General features: G+C 43.9%; 1 protein-coding gene across 1 annotated transcript in view; it reads right to left on the bottom strand.

The window, feature by feature from the left end:
- CCDC13 (coiled-coil domain containing 13) overlaps nucleotides 1–20,847 on the bottom strand; it is a 34,081-nt gene that overhangs the window by 7,641 nt on the left and 5,593 nt on the right. Inside the window, exons 3-13 of the mRNA XM_025206825.1 lie at nucleotides 17,270–17,418; nucleotides 14,513–14,655; nucleotides 12,741–12,830; nucleotides 11,215–11,331; nucleotides 9,945–10,049; nucleotides 9,408–9,572; nucleotides 8,240–8,416; nucleotides 6,245–6,451; nucleotides 4,751–4,893; nucleotides 2,275–2,364; nucleotides 1,326–1,442 (exon numbers count right to left, since the gene is read on the bottom strand). Coding sequence (XP_025062610.1) covers nucleotides 1,326–1,442; nucleotides 2,275–2,364; nucleotides 4,751–4,893; nucleotides 6,245–6,451; nucleotides 8,240–8,416; nucleotides 9,408–9,572; nucleotides 9,945–10,049; nucleotides 11,215–11,331; nucleotides 12,741–12,830; nucleotides 14,513–14,655; nucleotides 17,270–17,418 — 1,503 coding nt within the window. The remainder of the gene's footprint in view (nucleotides 1–1,325; nucleotides 1,443–2,274; nucleotides 2,365–4,750; nucleotides 4,894–6,244; nucleotides 6,452–8,239; nucleotides 8,417–9,407; nucleotides 9,573–9,944; nucleotides 10,050–11,214; nucleotides 11,332–12,740; nucleotides 12,831–14,512; nucleotides 14,656–17,269; nucleotides 17,419–20,847) is intronic.

Here is a 20,847-nt window from a genome sequence, read left to right as displayed (position 1 = left end):
GGTAGGTGCTCTAACCAGTGGTAAGTGTTTGCAGAGTGGAGTCCTAAATCAGGGTCTTTTTTCCAGCTTTTCATCATATGCAAGCTCCACTTTTTTAATCCCTTCCACTGTTCTACACCTTGTTAACATGAGTTTTAGTGCCTCAGCTCTAAGCAAAGGCTTATTTTTTCTATATATCCATGTTAAAATATTAGTGGAACAGCATTGTATTACCCTGGAGCCTTACAGAGATTGTGAATTTTGTGAGATTTTTGTGATAACCCCTGCGACAGCCCAGGATAAATCTGGGATGCCTGTGGGACTGCTGAGTTGCCGCTCCATGGCATTTCACCTTTAGCAGTGAATTTTGTTGAGTCTGGTGCTTCCTATCATTATTATTTCATATTTCAAGGCCCGATCCTTACCTACTTACACAGTACCAATGACATCAGTGGGAGTGCAAGCATGAGTAAAAAGTGTGTGCGCGTACGTGTGTGGATAGTATCTGTGCAGGTCCTTATGAAGCAGTAGATATAAAATATATACATTAATGCCCATAATTACCTGCACAAGCTGAAATCCAGGTAAGTGAAGCAAGATATCCAGTGTAAAATAAAGTCAAGCAAGCAAAATATTTACCTAATGCATTAAAAAATGAAGGGATGGAAATATCTCATGAAGACAAGAAGATCTTCTGGATTTTGTTTCAGGGCAAAACCTGCACCTGAAACTTTCATTGATTCATAGATTCATAGATGTTAGGGTCGGAAGGGACCTCAATAGATCATCGAGTCCGACCCCCTGCATAGGCAGGAAAGAGCGCTGGGTCTAGATGACCCCAGCTAAACTTGTCTAAAGAGGAAAGGGTTGGTTTCCTGCACTCTTCTATAACTAAAACAGATGCTTGGAGTTTATTCAAACTTTCATTTAAAAAAGATAAAAGTCACTATTTTGCTGGTGGCAAGTGTGGGAAATTTTAGCCAGAAGGAGACTTGCTGGGCAAGCTTTATGAGCTTGTGAAAACCAAAATGCCTTGGAACGGAAATCTGACTATAATTTTGATCACAGCTCTCACTACTGATGCTTGCAATAACATTATGGCGTTCGTATTACCCTAAACACCCACAAAGGCAACAAGTTCTGGGCTTAATAAAATTGATGCTGGGTTGTTTTTTTCTGTCCTTTTGTTCCAAGAGACCTGAAAAGGAAAAACACTATTTGGCGAGAGTAAGCGTTCAAAGAAAGCAGCACCTATTGGAAGAAAAGTATCACCCCAACGGCATATAGCATGCAGTATGTGTGAGACTCTCAAATGTTCGAAAGGAAACAGCAAAATCAGTTGATACCTTTTCTGCAACACAGCGATTAGTTCTGTGTGCCTGCCTCTTTCCACTTCAGCAGCCTGGCGGAGAGCCTTGTACTCTGTGATCTCTTTTTGCAGCGCTTTCAGATCTGGGCTGTCAGTGTCAGCAATCCTAAGAAACAGCGAGAACTTAAGCAATCTGTTTCACTTGCCATGACTGCAAAAAGCTGAAACAAAGATGCGACTTAAAAGATGTATTGGCAGGAGGGCTAAGCATAGAACCAGATCGCTGAACCAACCTTTCCCCATCTCATCTGCCCCCTCGGCTCCAAACACCATCCCCAAGTGAGTTATACAAATAAAACAAGTGTGGACTTCCCCAGAAGGGCATTTCACGTCTCAATATTTTTTCTCCTAATCCAATCTCCTCTGTAAAACCTTCCAACACTGATCAACTGGCCAAGCCCTACTCCCATTCCAGTGCCTGCCTGTGTATGCTGCAAAGCCTTGGGAAGATCTACAATGATCTGCAGCTGGTAACGGCTTTCTCCAGTGGACCTGCTTTGAACATCAATCGGTGCGTGGGGATTTGAATTCTCTTGCCTGCAATCCGATGGAAGAGGCCACTTTTCCCGTGTACTCCAGGGCCACGCGCTTCCTTTATATTCGGTTTCCTCACGTAGAAGTTAGGGGCCGGAAGGGACCTCACGAGCTTGCTCTATGTGGATATATGCATACTTATCCACATATACAAGAATATTTGGGAGACGCTTGTGGAGCATGACTTCGAGGAGGTATCTTAAGTGGATACAAGTCCATCCTCTATTGTGAACAATTAATCAAGCAAAGGATGAGCTAGTCTGCGCCTAAACAATTTCATGCTGACAAGTAGAGAGGACACAGAGGGAAGATTTTGGCTACAAAGATCAAGACCTCTTGCTGATGCAGTTTAATCCCTGCTGGGTGGGGAGGAAATGCTCCTTTGCTTGTATACGTACCTGCCCTGTGTGATGTTATTACTTGGAGACGAAGGCTTAGTAGCTGCAGATTCTACAAGCGTATGCCCCATCTTAGACACGGTGCTGTGAGGAAGCAAGCACGGGTAACAATAAATCAGCATTGTAATATTATGCCTGGTGCTGCCTGTCACCCTTGCTGTGGCTGTGTTAATCGCTGTCCTCTACTGGACAAAAAAATCAGAGCAGCTGAAGTGATTCTCTTCCCATCTGTAGCAAATAGGATGTCATAACGCACAATTTCAGGTGTCTCTGGGGTCCCACCTGGTTACAGCTCTGTTTTGGTTAGTCTACAAGGCGCAAAGCTACCCTGCTTTCTGCCCAACAGCGTTTTCACTCAGATGAAGGCTCTCAGTTTTAGACTTACCCAGAGCGTTAGCTTCTATTTATAGCATTTCTCATTTTATCTCCTCTGCCAAGTAAAGGTTTTCTTTTAAACATTTTAAATCAAAAGGAATACATGGTTCATCAATCAATTATAGTTAAAGGCACGTTGATCATCCTAATAACAGTTCTTGCTGTGCTCTGCCTCGTTCGGTGCACTCCTAATGATAGATGTATTTAATTGCCTGGCTGTGTTAGCCATGAATACAAGGCTAAAATTAATGCTTTACCTTTAGGTGCCTTTATCAAGCTCTTGACCAAAGATGGGCAACCTTTATTAGCCCAGTTATGTTGTTTGCCCTCCTAGCAGATTGGATGCAATTTCTAGGAGAAGCGTTAGTGGGTAAGACAGGGACTCACTACCAGAAAGCACAAGGATGCCTTGTGAGAAGGGGCATGTGGGAGAATGAAAATCCTGGGGCCACGACTATGGAGAGGCTAGGACTCTGTGAGAAACACTAGCCCACAAAGCCTGCATCAGCAGGAGTGAGGGGAAGCACTTTATCAATGGCCAGTCCAAGAAGGGTCCCTGTGTTTTTTCTAAGCTATAATAAACCAAGGCAAGATGAAGGTGTTCACAACAAAACCCCACATATAGTGTCTGTTCCTGCATCTGTTCAATCCAATGGCTAAAAAAAACCCAAACGCCCATTGACACTAATGCAATCAGGAGCAGACCTGCAAATACTGCGCACAGCTTTGTTTAACTACATTTAGACACATTTGCTTCCAGTAAAACTGGTATACGAGTTGGCAAGGAGATTTTATCAAAGGGAAAGCCTGCAAAGCCAACAGCAGGTTTTGGAGCTACAGAGAAACAACATGAGACAAAAGGATTAAATCAGGGTAATGCTGTAATGACCTAGAATTCAAACAGAGGTGGCTGCACTTCCGTCAAACATTGAGGACGGTGTTCAGAGTGAATTCAACAATTTTGAGGCCAAATTCATTTTCCAAGTCAAGGCCAGAGGAGTGATAAAATGGGTTTATATAACGGGAGCTGGCTGCAACTTTAACTTTGGAAAGTGGGTTTGCTTCCCATAAGACAAGCCTTGCACACTGGGTTTCATTCTCGAATATACTACAGCCACTATATATCACTAAAAGTACAGAGGGATTTTAAGTAGGTATAGAAGTACTTTCCTGTCACTTAAAGCTGCTTTAAGCATTGGCATTAAAGCACTGATGGGCCTTGTAGAGCGGCCTTTGTATAAGTGAGGATCAGGACCTACATTTGGCATAAGCTACAGTCTGGATTGTCACAAAGACCTCAATGGTGCAGGCTGGCTGCACACAGACCGTGCCCTGTCCACCACCTATTCAGCAAGGCCCACTGACGGCGTGGGATGGCAGGTTTAAGCTGGGTGGGGAGAGAGTAGGATCTGTGATAAGGAACTTGTTTAGTGGTAATGCCAATCTCCATTTCTCATATCAGAGGGTCTCTGCCGTGTGGTCCTGGAACTGCACATGGCCACTGAGGATGCTATCGCATGGCTCGACAAATATGCATGTGCGGACTGACTAACTGACTTTGGTATTAGACCAGGGTAAACAAGATGACAGTCTTTGATCGCTGGTTGGAGGAATGCAAGAAAACCAACTTACTAGATGTTTTTTGAACCTTCTACTCTTCTGTGAAGAAATCCTACAAAGACAGTTTTATTGATTTAAATAATACACTACTGATTTATAGCATATCTAAACCAGAGCTTCATATTAATTTGCCATCCCGCTTTCAGAGCTGTGCCCATTAGATGCTCAGTTTCTCTCAGGGAAAAAAACCGAAGGCACTTAAGCTAACCGCATGAATATTATCTGAGCCAGAGAAAGAGAACGAGCTGTATTACAAACATGCCAAATGTAGTAATGGCTGCATCTAAGTGTATCTTTCTGTGTCCCAGGACAAATGTCTAAGAGAGAATATGATTAAGAGATTCCTATACGCTGCAAATGATCTGCTATAATCCTCCAGAGGCTGCATTTGTGGTTTGGAATCGCTGGCAGGAAAAAAAATATGCCTTTGAATAATTCATATCAATTTTAAAGATTTCAATTAAATTTTTCTTACCGAGCAGACACAATCCTCCCAACATGATCACCGCCGGAGGCTGGTGACTTGATTAGAGTAAAACTTGCATCTTCTGAGAGCTCGGAGGACAGCGAGTCCGAAACATCTGGACTGCCCTCCTCAGTGGCTTCTTTCTTCTGATGCTGCTGGAGAAGATTTTAAAGCCAGCTGTGCTTTGTACAACTTTGGCTCGGTTGCAGAGCAGAACTACACCCATAACTGTTCTGTGTTCAGATGGATACAGCCATATATCTCCCAGGGTGTTTAACATGACGGGTTTCGTGGGAATTTGTTCTTTGGTTCTCTCCCTTGCAGAAACTTATTTGAACAACCCCCTCCCAAACGCATGTAAAACCTCAAACAAAGCCAGTTTCATGCCAAACTATTGGTCCGCTCAGGGTCGACTGAAAACCTGATCCTGATCAAAGTTTATCTGTGCTCTGCCCCAGTTCTACCTAACTTAGGTACCTCTATGACCCTCATCACTGTAGCGCCTTAACACCTCATAGTCTTGAATGTATTTATTCTTACAACACTGCAGTGGCACAAGGAAAGTGATACAACCCCTTTTTTACAGATCGAGATTGAAAGACCCAGCGGCTGAAGCCTATTTATTTAAAAGTACATAAGCAAAGAATGCCCATTGCAATCAATGGGAGTTAGGTGCCTAAGTACACTAAGCATCTGCCCTTTAAGTGACTTGCCCAAGGTCATACCAGAAGCCTTTGATGGAGAAGGGAATCAAACTTGGGTTTCTCGACACTGAGGCCTTTTCTGCTGCTCCCATGTCGTACGAGACCTCGAGGCAGATTAACATAATAGACCAGAAAGGAGTTGCTTCTCATCTCAACATCCCTCGCCTTTTCTTTACACATGTGCCAGTTAATGACTGCTGTCCCTCTGCCCTAGAATTTTTCTGAGTTGTCTAGTTTCCACCACACCATTCATTCAGTGCCCATCAGCCCAAAGCAGCATGGGTGTCAATGGTGGTAGAGGAACTGTACATTACAACTGACCAGCCCACTTCTTCCAGGGGTCCCACTGAGGCAGTCTAAGTGACATGCTCAAGGTCATGTGAGAGGTCAGTGCCAGAGCAGGGACGGGAACCTGGGTGTCCCAGGTTCCCGGCTGGTACTTTTACCCTTGGGCTATCCTCCCTCCCATTTTCAGAGAGGCTGAATGTGGTTTGCCTGCTATTTTTCAGTCCCTGTAACGCAGCTTGTGGAGCACGTTGCAAAGCTTTGATGTCAGTTTACATTCACATCATCTCTGCTGTGCAAATGATTTGAGGAAACGGCTCGCACCAGTGTCAAAGAAAGTCTGAGTCTCCCTGTTAGATCACCCTGGCGTTAGTTGGAGCTGTCACAGTGGGCAGGTGCTGGTAGGCTGAGCCAGCAAATGTCTCAAACAACATGGGAGGGCGGCGTGTTTAGAAACAGGGAGAGAGCTTTCCAAGGAGTTGCTCTGATAGTTCATTTCTTTTGATAGGTTTACCTGAAGCGTGAGCTGCCCAACCTCCTCTTCCAGCTCTTTCACCTTGGCTTCTCGTTCAGCCACCATCTGTTTGAGCTGCTCTATGAGACAGCTCTGTTTCTGAGTCTCGCTGTTCAACTGCTGTCCGAGGCTCTGCTGAGACTCCTTGTTCTTCTCATCCTGCTGGCTCAGGTGTTTTAAGATCTCATGCATTTGCTTCTGCTGGCTCTGATGAAACAGTAATATCATGACAGACTGTTTTTGTATATCAAGAAGAATGTTAAACAAATGATGTTTCACACCTAAATTTGCGCCCCGAAGGATACATGTTTTGGGATGACTAGTGCAATCCAAGGCCAGAAGCTGTGTGTTATGGCACTAACACCCCAAACCAAACTCATCCCTGGGATAAATTCTTTAAAGAGAACTTTATTACTCCAGGGATGAATTTAACCCACTGCATTATAAGCTTGAAGCCAACTCGAGTGTCAAGCATTTCTCATTGCTCGGTGCTATAACTTATAATGCAGGCAATCAGGCTGTGTGTGAGACGACAGCTCACAGGCTCTGATCCTGCTGGTTGAACTGAAGGGTGAGTGAAGTAGTTATACAGCACTGCAAGTGTGAGTAGAGCTTATATGCAGATAGAATTGAAGTGATTGCTATTAAGTAAGTGATACTAAGACTCCAGTTGGGACTACCCCTTAATGAGCATACTGCAAAGGGATGGCCCCTGAATGAACACTGTACAGGCAGTCCTCGACTTACAATGTTTCAAGTTACAACAAACGGCACTCACAATGTTTATAAATTGACATCCTGTTTCGACTTTTGGACGACAGTTTCGACTTTACAACGTTTGAGCCGATACGACGCCACGCCAGCGAACAAGTTCACTGTGTCGCCCATCTCCCTGGAGAACGTCTGTCCAAATGTCCTTTCTTTAAGAAAGCAGACAAGACGTCAGAAAAACCTGCAGCCGAGACTCCTGAGACGACTCCAGCCAAGAACCCTTCAAAAAGTCCAACCGAGGGCCTTTCAAAAAGTCCAGCAAAGTGACCTCAAAGAAGTCCTTCCAAATCAATATGATTGCTATTTACAATATAAGTACACTAACGTAGCAATATTACTCATTCATAATTGATTGAGTACAGAATTCTAGGTTACTTTTGGTGAAAATAGGGTATGGGGCCTTGGTTCAGGAACCAATCCCCCATTTATAACATTGTTTCCTATGGGAAAATCGGTTCGTGTTTCGACTTAAGATGCAGTTTTCAGGAACCAATTGTGTTGTAAGTCTAAGGACTGCCTGTACTATTGCTAGCTCTATTTGGTAGGTGGATATACTTGAGGCAAAGGACCTCATGTTCTGTTCCCAGCTCGGCTGCACATGCATTGTGTGAACCTGGTCAAAGTGGGAGCTAATGGTGATTCAGTACCTCTCGGAGCCAAAGCTTTATGAGCCTCAAGCTGGGTAACTTGAAAACAAAGTGCACAAAATTAGCTGGCACTCGTGAAAAACCCTGACCCAAATAATCTGCGACTGTCACACGAGGAGTCAGTGGAACTGGGAACAGAATTTGGAGTCTTGATTCTCATCATCTTCTACCCTAGAGGACAAAACCGTGACCACTTTTTACAGCAATTCTCTAAGACGGGTGTCAATCTCACCCAACTCCCCGAGGCCAGATCCAGACTGTGGGGCTCTTTGCAGACAGGATCCAGATGTAGTGGTGGGGTGAGTGGTGGCAGTAGCCATGGCTGGGAGGGTAAACACGGCAGCAGCTCCTAGCCGCCTTCTCGACACTAAGTGTGTCAGCCTTTGTGCTGATCTCAGAATCCCATCAGCATCAATATAAAATGCAAAAATCTCTGGCTCGCTCTTAAACCTGGATTTTTCAGACCCCTTGCCATCTTGAGGGTATGGTTTTGTCACCCCACTGTAAGATGTCTTCAATTTTAGAGAAAGCATAGATCCTGAAAGATCTAGGATCAGCTGCAATAGTCAGACTGTACCAGTAAAGCATCCACGAGCTCATCATCATGCTTCCCTTTCTCCAGCAGGGTCAGGATCTGCCCCTTCAGCGTTTTCACCTCATTGGACAGCACTTTGTTCCTGGCTTTCGATGCATCCAGTTTTTTTTTCACGTCTTCATGATCCTTCTGAAGAGCGCTATGTTCCCCGGTGAGTTTCTGCAATTATGTAAATACATAACGTGAAATGAAGGAAGAGATTAATCGTGGCCCATTCAACCTGCTCCTTGCTCTCAGGTGAATACAAGGACGTACAAGCAGCTCTGCAGAATCCAGAACTTTGCACTGCCTTGCCCGTCGAAGTGACTCACCCTCTGTAAATGTTATGCTACTGCACGCCGCAGTCAGTGCTCACTTGGTGGCTGCACAAGAGGTCTGTGTGCTCAGGAATCCAGATGGTTCTAAGCAGATGAAGTACGTGCAATGAAGTAAATTATAATTGTGTGTCAAGACCAGAATCAGTGTGTTGTGGATCTGCCATTGGCATCATAATTCAAGTGAACGCGCTTTTGATTAACAGTCTCCTCTGAGCAGTGCAGAGTATCAACATGTAAATACATTATTCACTTCACACATGCAGGAGACGTATGGCTGGATTTCAAACCGAAGAAGAGTTGATAAAAATCTGGAAGCACTTCAGTAAAGCTCTCTTGTGACTGGGGCTTGAGACAGGAGGACAACAGGGGAGTTACTCCAGAGCAAGGATGGTGTAAGAGCAGGATTTGGTCGTGTGTGTGTGTGTGTGTGTGTGTGTGTGTGTGTGCATGCCTGTGGGCAGCTGAACACTTGCTTCCTCCTTACTGCCGTGAGTCAGAGGTATGCAAAGACCCAGTGCTTGGTTATACCTATTGCAGGTTGGACATGTGGTAGGGAGGTGAGAAAGGAGGCACTTGATCTCTGTGCTGGGGGCCAGAGGTTTTGTACCTACTGGCTGCGGGGAAAGCACATCCTGCTAAACCCTGCTAGTGCCTCCCCCTGCCATGGCTCTAGCCATTCCCTCACACCCTCTTAGAGATACCACTAGCTTCCCAACCCCTGAACAGTGGGAGCCTGACTGTATTTAGAGGCAAGTGGGTGAGACAGGTGGAAGGGCAGCAGTTACTACATAGCTGTATTACAAGCAGGTTGGTATCAGCTCACAGATCTTTACCTCCAAGGCCTCTCTCTTTTCTTTTTCCAAGCTGCGAATCCGGAGGAGGTTTCTCTCCTGGGCTGACAATTTCCGGGGATCTGTAAAGGCCAACATTTCCTCGTCGATACTGTTCATCGACGCTCTGCTTTTGCTCTGACCCAACTGATTCTCCAGCTCTCGAACCTAGGGGAAAGGATGCAGAGACATTCAGAGCTAAAGCATGGCCTTCGCTGCGCATGCATAGCTACAGCTGAGGTCAGAGACAGCCCACTACGCACAATCAAATGGAGGATCTGGCTTACGGCTTAGTGTCCTACCATTTATTTCTTGGTACTTGTACGTGTCTTTGACAACAAGAGGACTGATGGCATTTTACTTGTTCCTCAGAAATAATCATTCCCTGACTGTGGGCACATGGACAAGCAGAATTTTACAATGCACCCTCCTGAAAAGTCATAATTGTGAAAAACTAGGAGCTTGAGCAAATGCTCAGCATTTTGCTTTCAGCTCTGAATACCATAAAGCTAAAGAAAAGGACCTGTGATAGTAATTCACCTTGCCTTGTAGAACAAGAATCTGCTGGGCCCGTCCACGCCAGGTACCGGAGGTAGCCAAAAGATTTTGAACATTCACATCTTCACCAACTTCACTTGCTAAAAGCTGTAAATAATGAATGAATATTAATGATATTTCCAGGCTACAAATATGTGTGGAAAACCTGGTCCTTCTATCAGCCATGACAAAAGCCTGGGTTTATATGCATATTTGTATCCTTTGGGTGTCTGCAGCTCCTATTCAACACATATGGAGCAGATTCTTTGAGATTTATTTGGGCTAATATTAATGCTTTCACTGGTTACCAAAGCACCAACATTTTTTTATGAAATAGGCATATAAATACGATTAAATATTTAGAAATGTGTATATTCTTTTTTCCTGTAGAAAGAAACCATTCAAAAAATGCCGGAACTGTCCTTACAGTGAAATACGAACCTGTACTGCTGGTAGGGAGTGTAAGTAAGCGTTCGTATTATATTGCATGGTTGTGGCCTTTAGTGATCATTACTAACAGCTTTCATCATATGTAATAATTATCTGATGTATACCAGCCATTAACCTAAACAAATCAGGGGCCCAATGGAAACGCTGGCAGCTCACAAATCTGTATAATACTAAGCCGGGGGCCAGTATTTGACTTACGCAATTCCACGACAGCCACGTGAAGAAGAGCTACAGTTATTATGAAATGCATTTCAATTATTTATTAAAAGGTCAGCAGAGATCTATTTTTAGGACAAAATTCTTGTCTCTGCTCTGCATTGCAGGTCTTTTATGCAAAGCAGCAAAGTCAAAGGCTGCCTCATGTGGGAAAGAGCACAGAAAAAGGCACTAGGTACCTGGAGTGAATCAAAGAATAAAGGTTATTCTAAAGTCCCTGCTAAGCAAAGCGCTTACAATCCACTGACTTCAATGCAACTTAAGCCGGCTGAATAGGGATGTGCTGAGGCAAATGCTTCAAGTTAATCATCAGTTTAACTAGTTTTGCTGAATTAAGGTTTTTGTGACTTGCTGAGCCATAAGAAGTCAATACAAATATTAGAAAGACACACAAATGCAATGGCAGAACATTATTTTAAAAAAAATTTTCAGTGTCTTTACCATTGTATTCCAACCAATGCTATTAATCTCTCACATTTTCCAGAAAAGCCATTCAAAACTAAAAGCGAAAGCAGCATGCTAGTCTTCATTTAATAAGTACATCTCCCTTCCAGAAATTAGGCCCAGGTCACAATACTCCACAATATTATGAGATATACAGTCGTACCTTTTGCATCATCTTCAATTCCTGTTTTGTGGCCTGGAGCTGGTTGCGATAGTCCATCATCTTCAAGTTGGCTGCACTTAGTTTTTCTTGCACCGCTTTCAGTTCTGGACTGTCAGGCTTGGAGAGAAGGAGAACTGATTTGATAAGGACAGAGTCCACTTCACACAAAGGAAAATACGTGACAGTGAGGAAAGCTCAGGTGTTCAGTAATGGTTCAGAAATAGCTTCTCTCAAAACCCACAGGGTTTCTAGGAGACTGAGAGACATTCCCTTCTCCAAAGGTGCAATACCTCTGCATTCCTCCAGATCCCAATCAATTTACTCGTGACTCCTAAATAGGAGTGGTTATATTCCCATTACTAATACTAATTGATGAGGTCTCACAACACTTAGTGAGAAACAGGTAATTATTATTACTTCCATTTTATAGATGGGGAACCTGAGGCTTAGGGCTTTGTTACACCTTGGTGTAATTGGTGTTAGCTTGGAGTTTGGAGCAGTAACACTGTTAGTCTGGAAACCTTCTCTGACTGTCCCCTACCTGCACAGCTGTGACTTACCACTAGAGGCCTGGTGAGCAGAGGCAGGACTAGGAGCTGTAGCTGTGAGTTGCCACTAGTGCAACTATGGGTGGCAGTGCAAGAGATCTTGGGATACTGGAGGTCTTCAACTTACTGGGTTGAAGAGATCCAACTTACAGAGTTAAGAGATCCTGAGATACTGGGTGGCACATCTGTGGGCAGTGGCTACACCTTAATGGAACAGGAGCTGGATAGTACAGGTCAGAGATAATCCTGCCCTGGAGTGGCATAACTTTGAGCTGCATAATGAGTGCTTAAAACCACTTTAACATGTTAATGTGTAGACAGTCCAGGGATTAAGAGCTCCGGGAGCTGCCCACAATTACCCTGTAGCAAGGCCTTTAAGACCAGTTCAGTGGTTTATGGATCCCACAAAGTCAAACCATGACAGAGCCCAAAATATAGCCAGGAAGTCTGCACCTCTGCCTTGAGTTTTAAGGTCTGAGTTATCCTACTTCTCCAATGACTATTCTACCATCCTTCCACTAGCCTCTCTAGTTGAGTTGGTCTTTAGCTGGGTAGCATTACTGAAAGGAAACCAGAACGAACCAGGGCTCTACTCCGACAGGGACATCTTAAAAACGAACAATTCTTGTTTCTTTTATGCACAAAACACTTGAAAAAAGTCAGTCGCCTACTCTACAAACACGGGTAAGTGTAGATCAGGCCTCATTTGACAAGTATTGAAGCCGGTAAGTTTTAGGAGCTTGTTTTAATTCAAGGCAGCAGCATGGGAGGGAGGGAAGGTGAATCAATAAGGTCAGTAAACTCTTCCTTTCTGATACTATAATCATCCCTCAAAACCCACTCTCTGATTTTTGGATACAGAATGATTAGGAGAGGTTATAACTCCAATGGCAAAGATAAAGGAGGAGAAAAGCTACACAACATGAGAGCAAAATTTAGTTAAACTTCTGAATTTTTCCAAATAAGAAAAACTCATACCAGGTTTCCTTCTGTCATCCTCAGAGCTGATTGCTTGATTTCTGAGTCACTGCCGCCAAGAGACTGGATTTTTCCCATGGCTGCCTGGAGCTGGAGAAGACCAAAGCAAACACCCATTAGAGAGTACATGCAGCGAACAAAGCATATTTCCATGGCAGATGATTCAGCTATATTTTAATGAGTAAACAGCAAGTGTAACACCACCCGCTTTGATGGGCTAAATGGATTTGATTTATTCCAACAAAAATCTCTTCATCTACCGCTAAGTTTTCAAATAAATATGCCTGCGGTTCTATCTTTGCTGAGACAGGCTGGGTTATTTTACTGTGAAAAGAATAGCTAGTTTTTGGCTTGGAATCGTGGGATTAGTTGGCAAGCCTTGAGGGATGTTTCCAATGGGACAACGTTCACAAAACAGGCATCTATGTTTTTGCCTCTAAACATAGATAAAGTCCAATGAAGATCAGGATTTGACATACTTTTAAGGCTCCCATATTTGACCCTGTTTAGTAAAATGTAGGTTTTGAAGTCCAATCCCCCCATTTCACAGAAAAATCTTGCAGTGTACGCTGAAAGATGTGCTAGCTCAATGACTCCAAAGGCATTTTAAGATGAAAACCTGCAGCTTCACCCCCTGGCTGAGGCTCTGGCATCATTCTGAAATCCCTCTTCTGTAGCTTGGCTAGAGCTAAAGGGCTTAATTCTGTTTTCAGCCTCTGAAAGCAGGTGATAGTTGGCACCGTTCACTAATTATTCCTGCTTGCTGGAGTGCAGAACTCCTCTCATCTAATCTAATTCCCTCCTGCCTACTGAGGGGAGAGCTATGGACAACAAATTGCAAGGGGAAACACAATCAGAGTGCAAAATGAAGGGGCAAAGTGGAAACTGTATGACCCCACCAGGATTAGCTTATTATCTTGATTATCTGCTTGATGAATTGAGACCTGTGGGAAACCTTTTAGGAAGGGTGATGTAGACAGTAGGATGGCCTACAGAATTGAGCATTAGGTAGGAGATGAGAATCCCAGGTCTACCACTAAACTGCTGTGGGGTTCGGGTAAATCACTCACCTCTCTGTGCTTTCACTTCCCTCCCACCCTTTGCTTGGCCCTCCTATTTACACTGGAAGCTGTTACGCATGTAGACTGCATCCGACTGTGCACACGAGCAGAATATAGTATAGTGGGGCCCTAAGCCCTGACTGGCACTTCTGTGATGACGATAAATGTAGAGGTTGGGATACAGACTGCCAGATAACTGAGAAAATATCATTACAACACTGCTGTTGTGATCGCCAGGGACAAGCAGCTGCGTTCTCAGATACATATTTGTATTTCTGATGATTTCATTTCTACCCAGGAAAACTTTTACAATCTTTTCTCCAATGCCGGATGAAGGGTGTTTGTGCCCGAAAGCTTGCAATTAAAGACTTTTTTTTTTTTTTGCAAAAATCTTGTGGGTCTAATAAATCTCTCCTACAACTCCCGATTGCCTTTTCTGATGATTGGCATTTCGCAAATTGTTGGCTTGTTATATTTATTCCCACCTTTCTGCCACTGTTTCTTCCATTGCGCATGGACACTGTGAAGAGAGTGAGTCCATCTATCCCGCCACGGGCAGAGATGGAAAACACTCACAGTAAGACCTGGTGCTGTAACAAGCTGGGTGTAGCCACCTGACTCAAACACATGGCTTCTCCAAGAGGAAGCTACCCTCAGAAAGCTACTGGTGCAATTTCACAGTTCTGCTATGACAAAAAAAAGATGCCTCACTTCTCTTTCCAGCTCTTTGACTCTGTTATTCAGCTGTTTCACTTTGGCTTTTTCACTCTCGGTCTCAGCGGTTAGCTCGCGATTCTTTTTGGACAGTTCAACTATTTTAGTAGCTGCGATATCCCCTGCTAAACCAGATGTTCCTGAGAAAACAAAAAGGTAGTAAATGGAGGAACAGCTTAGGTGCAAGAATCAGATTGCTTGATGCTTTTGTTCTGTGCCTATGGGAAGCTGTATTTTTATGGCTTAGCCTCCCTTTCTCAGATCTGTGCCAAGAACAACTGTCTGGAGAGTGGGTAGCTAGAGGGAGAGAGTTGTTAATGATGCCATTTGGGTCATTCAGCTCTTTGAGTTAGCTTACAACCACTGGTGTTGCAGGCATTGCGGTGCTGGGTCCATCAGTGCACAGCACAAAGCAGTGGTCCTTGCAAGTTTATGGTCAGGAAAACCAGCAAATTACCCACCTCATTTCAGAAATTGCTGGCATGGATCCAGCTACCCAAGTAGAAGCAATGGTGTGAGCACAAATGTGAGCAAGGCACAGGTGTTTTGACCTTCCCACTATGAAAGTCTGTTCCCAAGTATATATACATGACCTGGTAAAAGTGCCAAAGCACTGCCTGTGCTGGCATGTTGGCACTGGAGCAGCTGCTGAAACACAGATCTTAGCTTTGCAAGATGCCTTCACTCTGCTAAAGGGATGGATATATTGCTGAGTCTGGTGTCCTGGATAATATCTAACTGGAAAATTATACCATGCCCACTTAAGACTTCCACTGCACTTTTAAAAGGAATCTTAATAGCCACTGAATGCTACTTTGCCTTCTTAAATAGATGTTTTAATCACTTCCCTGCCACAGGTGGCTTCATTAATGTGCTGGATAATGTAACCACTGTGTCAGGCTTGTACACCATTTGGCCTTTGTCATATCACCTGGGTGAGAAAAGGTCCTAACTCATGACAGTTTCTCTGGGGATGCAGTGACAAACCTTAGGAATAAATCTGTATATGGTATATAGGGATTTAAACTAAGTGGTGCTATTAGTGGTCTACCCTTTTGCTAATGCTGTACATTTATTGGAAGAGCTTTTTACCAGGATTTGTGAGAATTTGGATGAAGTGCTAAGTATCCACATAATACTACATCTCTTACGCAACTACTGGGGACAGCACAGCCCTAGTCACTTCAAAGGGCCATGCAGACTGTGGGCCGGGGCAGATTTTTGCCTCATTACCACATAAAAATCTTTGCAAAAAAGGTAATGTATGATAAAGAAAGTATCTGCACCATCCTTGTTTCTTGCAGAGGGTGCAGTATTTCCTTTCTCCTCTGGGAGCCAGTACTTCTTTCCATGATAAATCATGGTAGTGGTAATTCTTATAATCAATACTAATCAGAAACAGCACTTGCATGTGAGAGTCTCAGACTGCAATGCTCACATTAATTAAAGCTTGGGGTTTTCCTGAGAAACAGGGGAGGATCATCATCTCAGGATTACAGAGAGGGAAAAGTGAAGCAAAGGGTGACTTGCACAAAGCTGCCCTGGGAGGCTGTTTCAGAGGCAGAAACAAAAATTGTGATTCCTGCTTCCTAACAGCCTAGCTTTAACCCTTATACCACACTATCCCTCTCAGATGTCTGATGGAAATAATAAAACACAGAGCTATAATTTATCCATCATTCAGTTTTGCTTACTACTGTTCTTATCCTTTCCCTCCCTTCCCCACCATCACTGGTATATTGGGCAACACTGACATCTCGTGGAAGAAGTTTGGCTAAGCTGTCAAACACAGGAGTCCTTACCATGGCACAAGTACCATTTAGAAACTTGTACATGGTTTCAAACCTCGGCCTGTCCAGTCCCTGGAGTGATGAGGAACACAACAGAAAATAATGGAAAAGCAAATTTAAGAGGCTGTGGCCTCATCAGTTTAAATGGATGAATTTAATAGGATGCTCAAATGACACAGCCGAGGGAACATGAGAGAGGACAGCTCTAGACAGCCTCAGAAACTGCAGTATTTTTATAAATGGCTTTGTTTACTAGGCCTGCAAGCCTTATTCTCTCCTCAATATCAGCATCAGGGAATTATGACAGTCATAATGCTACAGGACATGATTTTCGGAAGGGCTGAGTGCCCCACATTCAAAAACGTCACGGGAGATTCAGAGGCTCAGCGCCTCTGAAAATCAGGCCTGCAGGAAGGCTTTCAAGCGCTGTAGTGTAGTTAAAAGAGGCAGAAGCTGTAGCAAGCAGCACATGGAAAGATAAGTGAATATTTCATTATCTAAGTGCACTACAAACTATTAGCATTATCCACATACAAAATCCTGTTTTTACTAGCAAGCAAATGCAGTTCCTGCTAGAGGCTCAGGGTCAGACCTAGTGCCATATTTGGGATCAGCAAGGAATTTTACCCCATGGCCAAACTGGTACAGACTGTGGTGGGGTTTGCATACCTGGGATCCTGACCTGGGATCACTTGAGCGTATATTAATAACATTGGCTGCTGTGGTCTCCCTGCTTTACTTGTGGCAGGTTAGGGTGTTATTTCATGTGTTGTGTCAGGGCTGATGGTAGTTTTACTAAAAGCTTAGATTATGGATGGTACAGGATGGTTTAGATAGGAATGATCCTGCCACGGGTAGGGAGCTGGACAAGACGACCTTTGGAGGTCCCTTCCCGCCCTACTTCTCTATAATTCCTATGGCCTATCAAACTGTCGTTTTAAGGATATGAATGTGTCCTGCTTACCTGACAAGGCCAATCTCTCCTCCCCTATTGTTTTTTGGAGCTGCCTAATTTCAAAGTCCCTCTCCTTCACCAGTTTGTACAGTCTGCCGTTTTCATCTGTGACCTCTCGAAGGTGGTCGTGAAGCTGTTCGATTTCATCCTCAAGCAACCTGGAAAACACACCAGCAATTACGGCCGAGGCCACGAGAGGCGTTTCAAATACATACTTGTAACAGCGGTAGTAAGTTGACTTCCCAGAGAAACTGCGCTTTATGAATTACGGTGACGACGGATGAGTGGGCTGAGTGAAATGTTCTGAACAGCAGACCAAATAATGAGCTGATGTTCAGAGATGTAATCTATTATGATAACTTCTTCCTTCCATTTGCAAAAATGTACACGGCTCCTGGCTTCGATTAGGAGAGTAGGTGGAAAGGGAGCTCTGCTGGGCATCCAGAGGCTACTGGGTTGACTGTTCCCCACATAAAAGGCCATGCAGGTTCACATTGCAGCATGTTGGACATGCCACACTTTTCTCTACCTAACTCACCAGAAATTTCCGTTTTGTTAGTTCTCATCTCTACCTCTCTTTTCCATTTGCTACATGCCAGGGCATTAAAATAAACTACAAAACCTGCCACCCAAATTCTGTATGCTTGTCTAAAGTTCATACTCAAAGTCTATGAACAATTTCTGTGTCCTCATCCAGCTTTCTTGGATTTGCCCAAGGATGGATCTAAAGAAATTAGTATGTACTATGAATATTATGTTCTGGAATTTATATAAAACAAAGAGGAACACAAAGTACCATGAATAGGGAGGGACAATGTTGTTCTCATGTTCTTCGATATACTTGTCTGCATGTCATTCACAAAATAACTTGATTTTAGCAACTTTACTCCACACGAGAAAAGTTCCACACAAAAGTTCGCTCCTGAATAAAAATTAAGTCCTGTCTATGCAAAAAGTGGTGGGGTGTCTGCCCAAATTGGACTTTGATTTTTTGAAATACATGCCAGATGCACATTGTAAAAGTAACGAATTGCTGGAATGACTGGCATATAAAATCCCATTGAAGAAAAGATTCAAAACACACAGGATTAAGAGGTGTGTTCCTACTGTCAGTCCTCAAATCAAATGAGTTCAAACCTGCTTTAGGATTTAAAAAGAAAAGCAAGAAATGTAGCAGCAATTCAAGCAGAGAAGTGAAAAGTGTCGTCCCCACATTCATATATAATCCCATATACAGCAACATAGTGGAAATGTAATTCAGACATAAACTTGTACTTAAAATACATTATAGAGTAAGTCTGAACTATATCAGGAGAGACAATCCAAACTCTAATGCACCTGTTTTGACTTTTTACCAGTCTTCTTCCGAACTAGTTTCCAAAATGTGACCAGTATCAGTTTTGATGGAAGCGGATTAAAGTCCTAATGGTACGTGGAATAGGTTTTCACCTGCAATACCTGCATTGTATCAGGCTCTACATTTATCAAATTTGAAAATAAATGAAGGCAAAAAGGAGGGAGGAGCAGAGGTCAGCTCTGGAGAGGTAGCCAAAAAGACATGGGTTTTATGGACAAAATTAAAGATGTTCTGAGAAGAAGAATGACCTAAGATGGCCTTGTGATGAAGGTCCTGACAAAGACTCAAGCTATATTTAAGCTCAGGGTACAAGAGGTTGACCAAATGGAAGCAGGGAGAATGAAGGAAAGAGATGAATAAAGGTTAGCAGAAGGATGACAAGCTGAGCAGTATTTCCTAACTAAGACAAACCTAATTTAAAGGAGAGGATGGAGAGAGTAGAATAAACAGAAAGTGTGTGTGTAGGTGGGTGGTGACTTCTGAGTTTGAGGGAATGATTTCAAAGGGCTATTATGAACAAGCCTGGCATGCAGCAAATTGTCCAGCGCTTTGAGCCCTGACAGTCTGGAAAAAACATACACATTGTTCAATTTTTTTCCTAGACAAAGCTGTACCAGCTCTGGTGACTACATACGTAGTATACATGAGACAGACTACAAAGAGGAAAGAGAACTCAGATGAATCAGAAATCTTATTCTCATCCACATTTCAGATTAACTCTGATGTGTTAGTAGGAAAATAGGTAAATAACAGGTTTGAATTGATCAGACCCACATTTCCAGAATAAGAAGTGGTCTAGGGAAATCGGACTCCCCAGCCACTTCTTAACCTTGGGATTAGAAAAGCCTACACACATATACAGAATATGCACTTACAGGGTACATCTACATGTGCATACTGATGTGAAGAAATAAACTCTGGAGCTTATTGCTCTTGGGTGTGCCGTTTGCACGTACACCTGGGACCACAGCACGTTGAGCTGGATCAAAGCAGCTGCAGCTGGCAGGGAGCCCCAGGGGTCAGCTTGCCAGCCCAGGGCTGCTCCCCGCTGGGTCAACGTGCTGTGGAGGGGCCGACTGGGGCATAAGGGTGCTTCAGCATGGGGCTAGTTGGCAGGCAGCCCCTGCACTGAAACACCCTCGTGCCCCAGCCAGCCATGGCAGCCTCAAACGTGCGGCATTTTTTACTAGTATTTACAAGTACTATCCTGCTGCAGATTAAATTAATTTACTCCAGCTTAATACGGATGCACATGTCAATGCATGACATTTACTGTGCAGGTAATTAGTCTACCGTGCAGCAAACCTCTCATGTAGACGCACCCACACACACTTAATGTAAGCAGCGTTTAAGTACACTGCAGTCACTGTTGTGGTATTAGTAGCATCAACACCGACCAGTGCCCATCATTTTGGTGCTTCTAATAGTGTCAGAGTATCATAGATTTTATAGATATTTGGGCTGGAAGGGACCCCGGAGGATCAGCCCCCTGCCCCAGAGGCAGGAAGTCAGCTGGGGTCATAGGATCCCAGCAAGGTAAGCATCCAAATGTCTCTTGAAGGTGTTCAAAGTGGGTCCTTGAACTGCCTCCAGCGGCAGTCTACTCCAAACCTTGGGGGCTCGGACAGTAAAGACGTTCTTCCTTATGTCCAGCCTGAATCGGTCACGGTGGAGTTTGTGACAGTTTGATCTTGTCATCCCTTGGGGCGCTCTGGTGAACAGACATTCCCTCAGATCCTGATGCACCTCTGATACACTTATAGGTGGTCACCAGATTGCCCCTGAGCCTGTGCATTTCCAGGCTGAAGAGTCCCATGGCTCTCAGCCTCTTATTGTAAGGTCTGTGTTCCTGACCTCTGATCATGCATGTGGTTCTCCTCTGCACCCTCACAAGCTTCTCCACATCCTTTTTGAATTGTGGAGCCCAAAATTGGACGCAGTACTCCAGCTGCAGCCTCACCAAAGCCAACTCACCAAGGCCGAGTACAAGGGGAGAATGACGTCCCTGGATTTGCTCGAGAAGCATCTATGGATGCAAGCCAGCCTTTTGGTCGCTTTACTAGCTGCAGCATCGCATTGCAGGCTCATGTTCATCTTGTGGTCAATCATGACCACAAGGGGAGATCATGCTCAGGGGCAATCAGCATGGGTTCACCAAAGGCAGGTCCTGCCAGACCAACCTGATTGCCTTTTACGACCAAGTAACTAAATCCTTGGATGATGGTGTTGC

This window comes from Alligator sinensis, unplaced genomic scaffold (genome assembly GCF_000455745.1).
Source record: "Alligator sinensis unplaced genomic scaffold, ASM45574v1 scaffold531_1, whole genome shotgun sequence".
Lineage (NCBI taxonomy): Eukaryota > Metazoa > Chordata > Crocodylia > Alligatoridae > Alligator > Alligator sinensis.
Note: the sequence above shows the minus strand (reverse complement) of the source record. Positions and strands in the feature narration are given on the sequence as shown.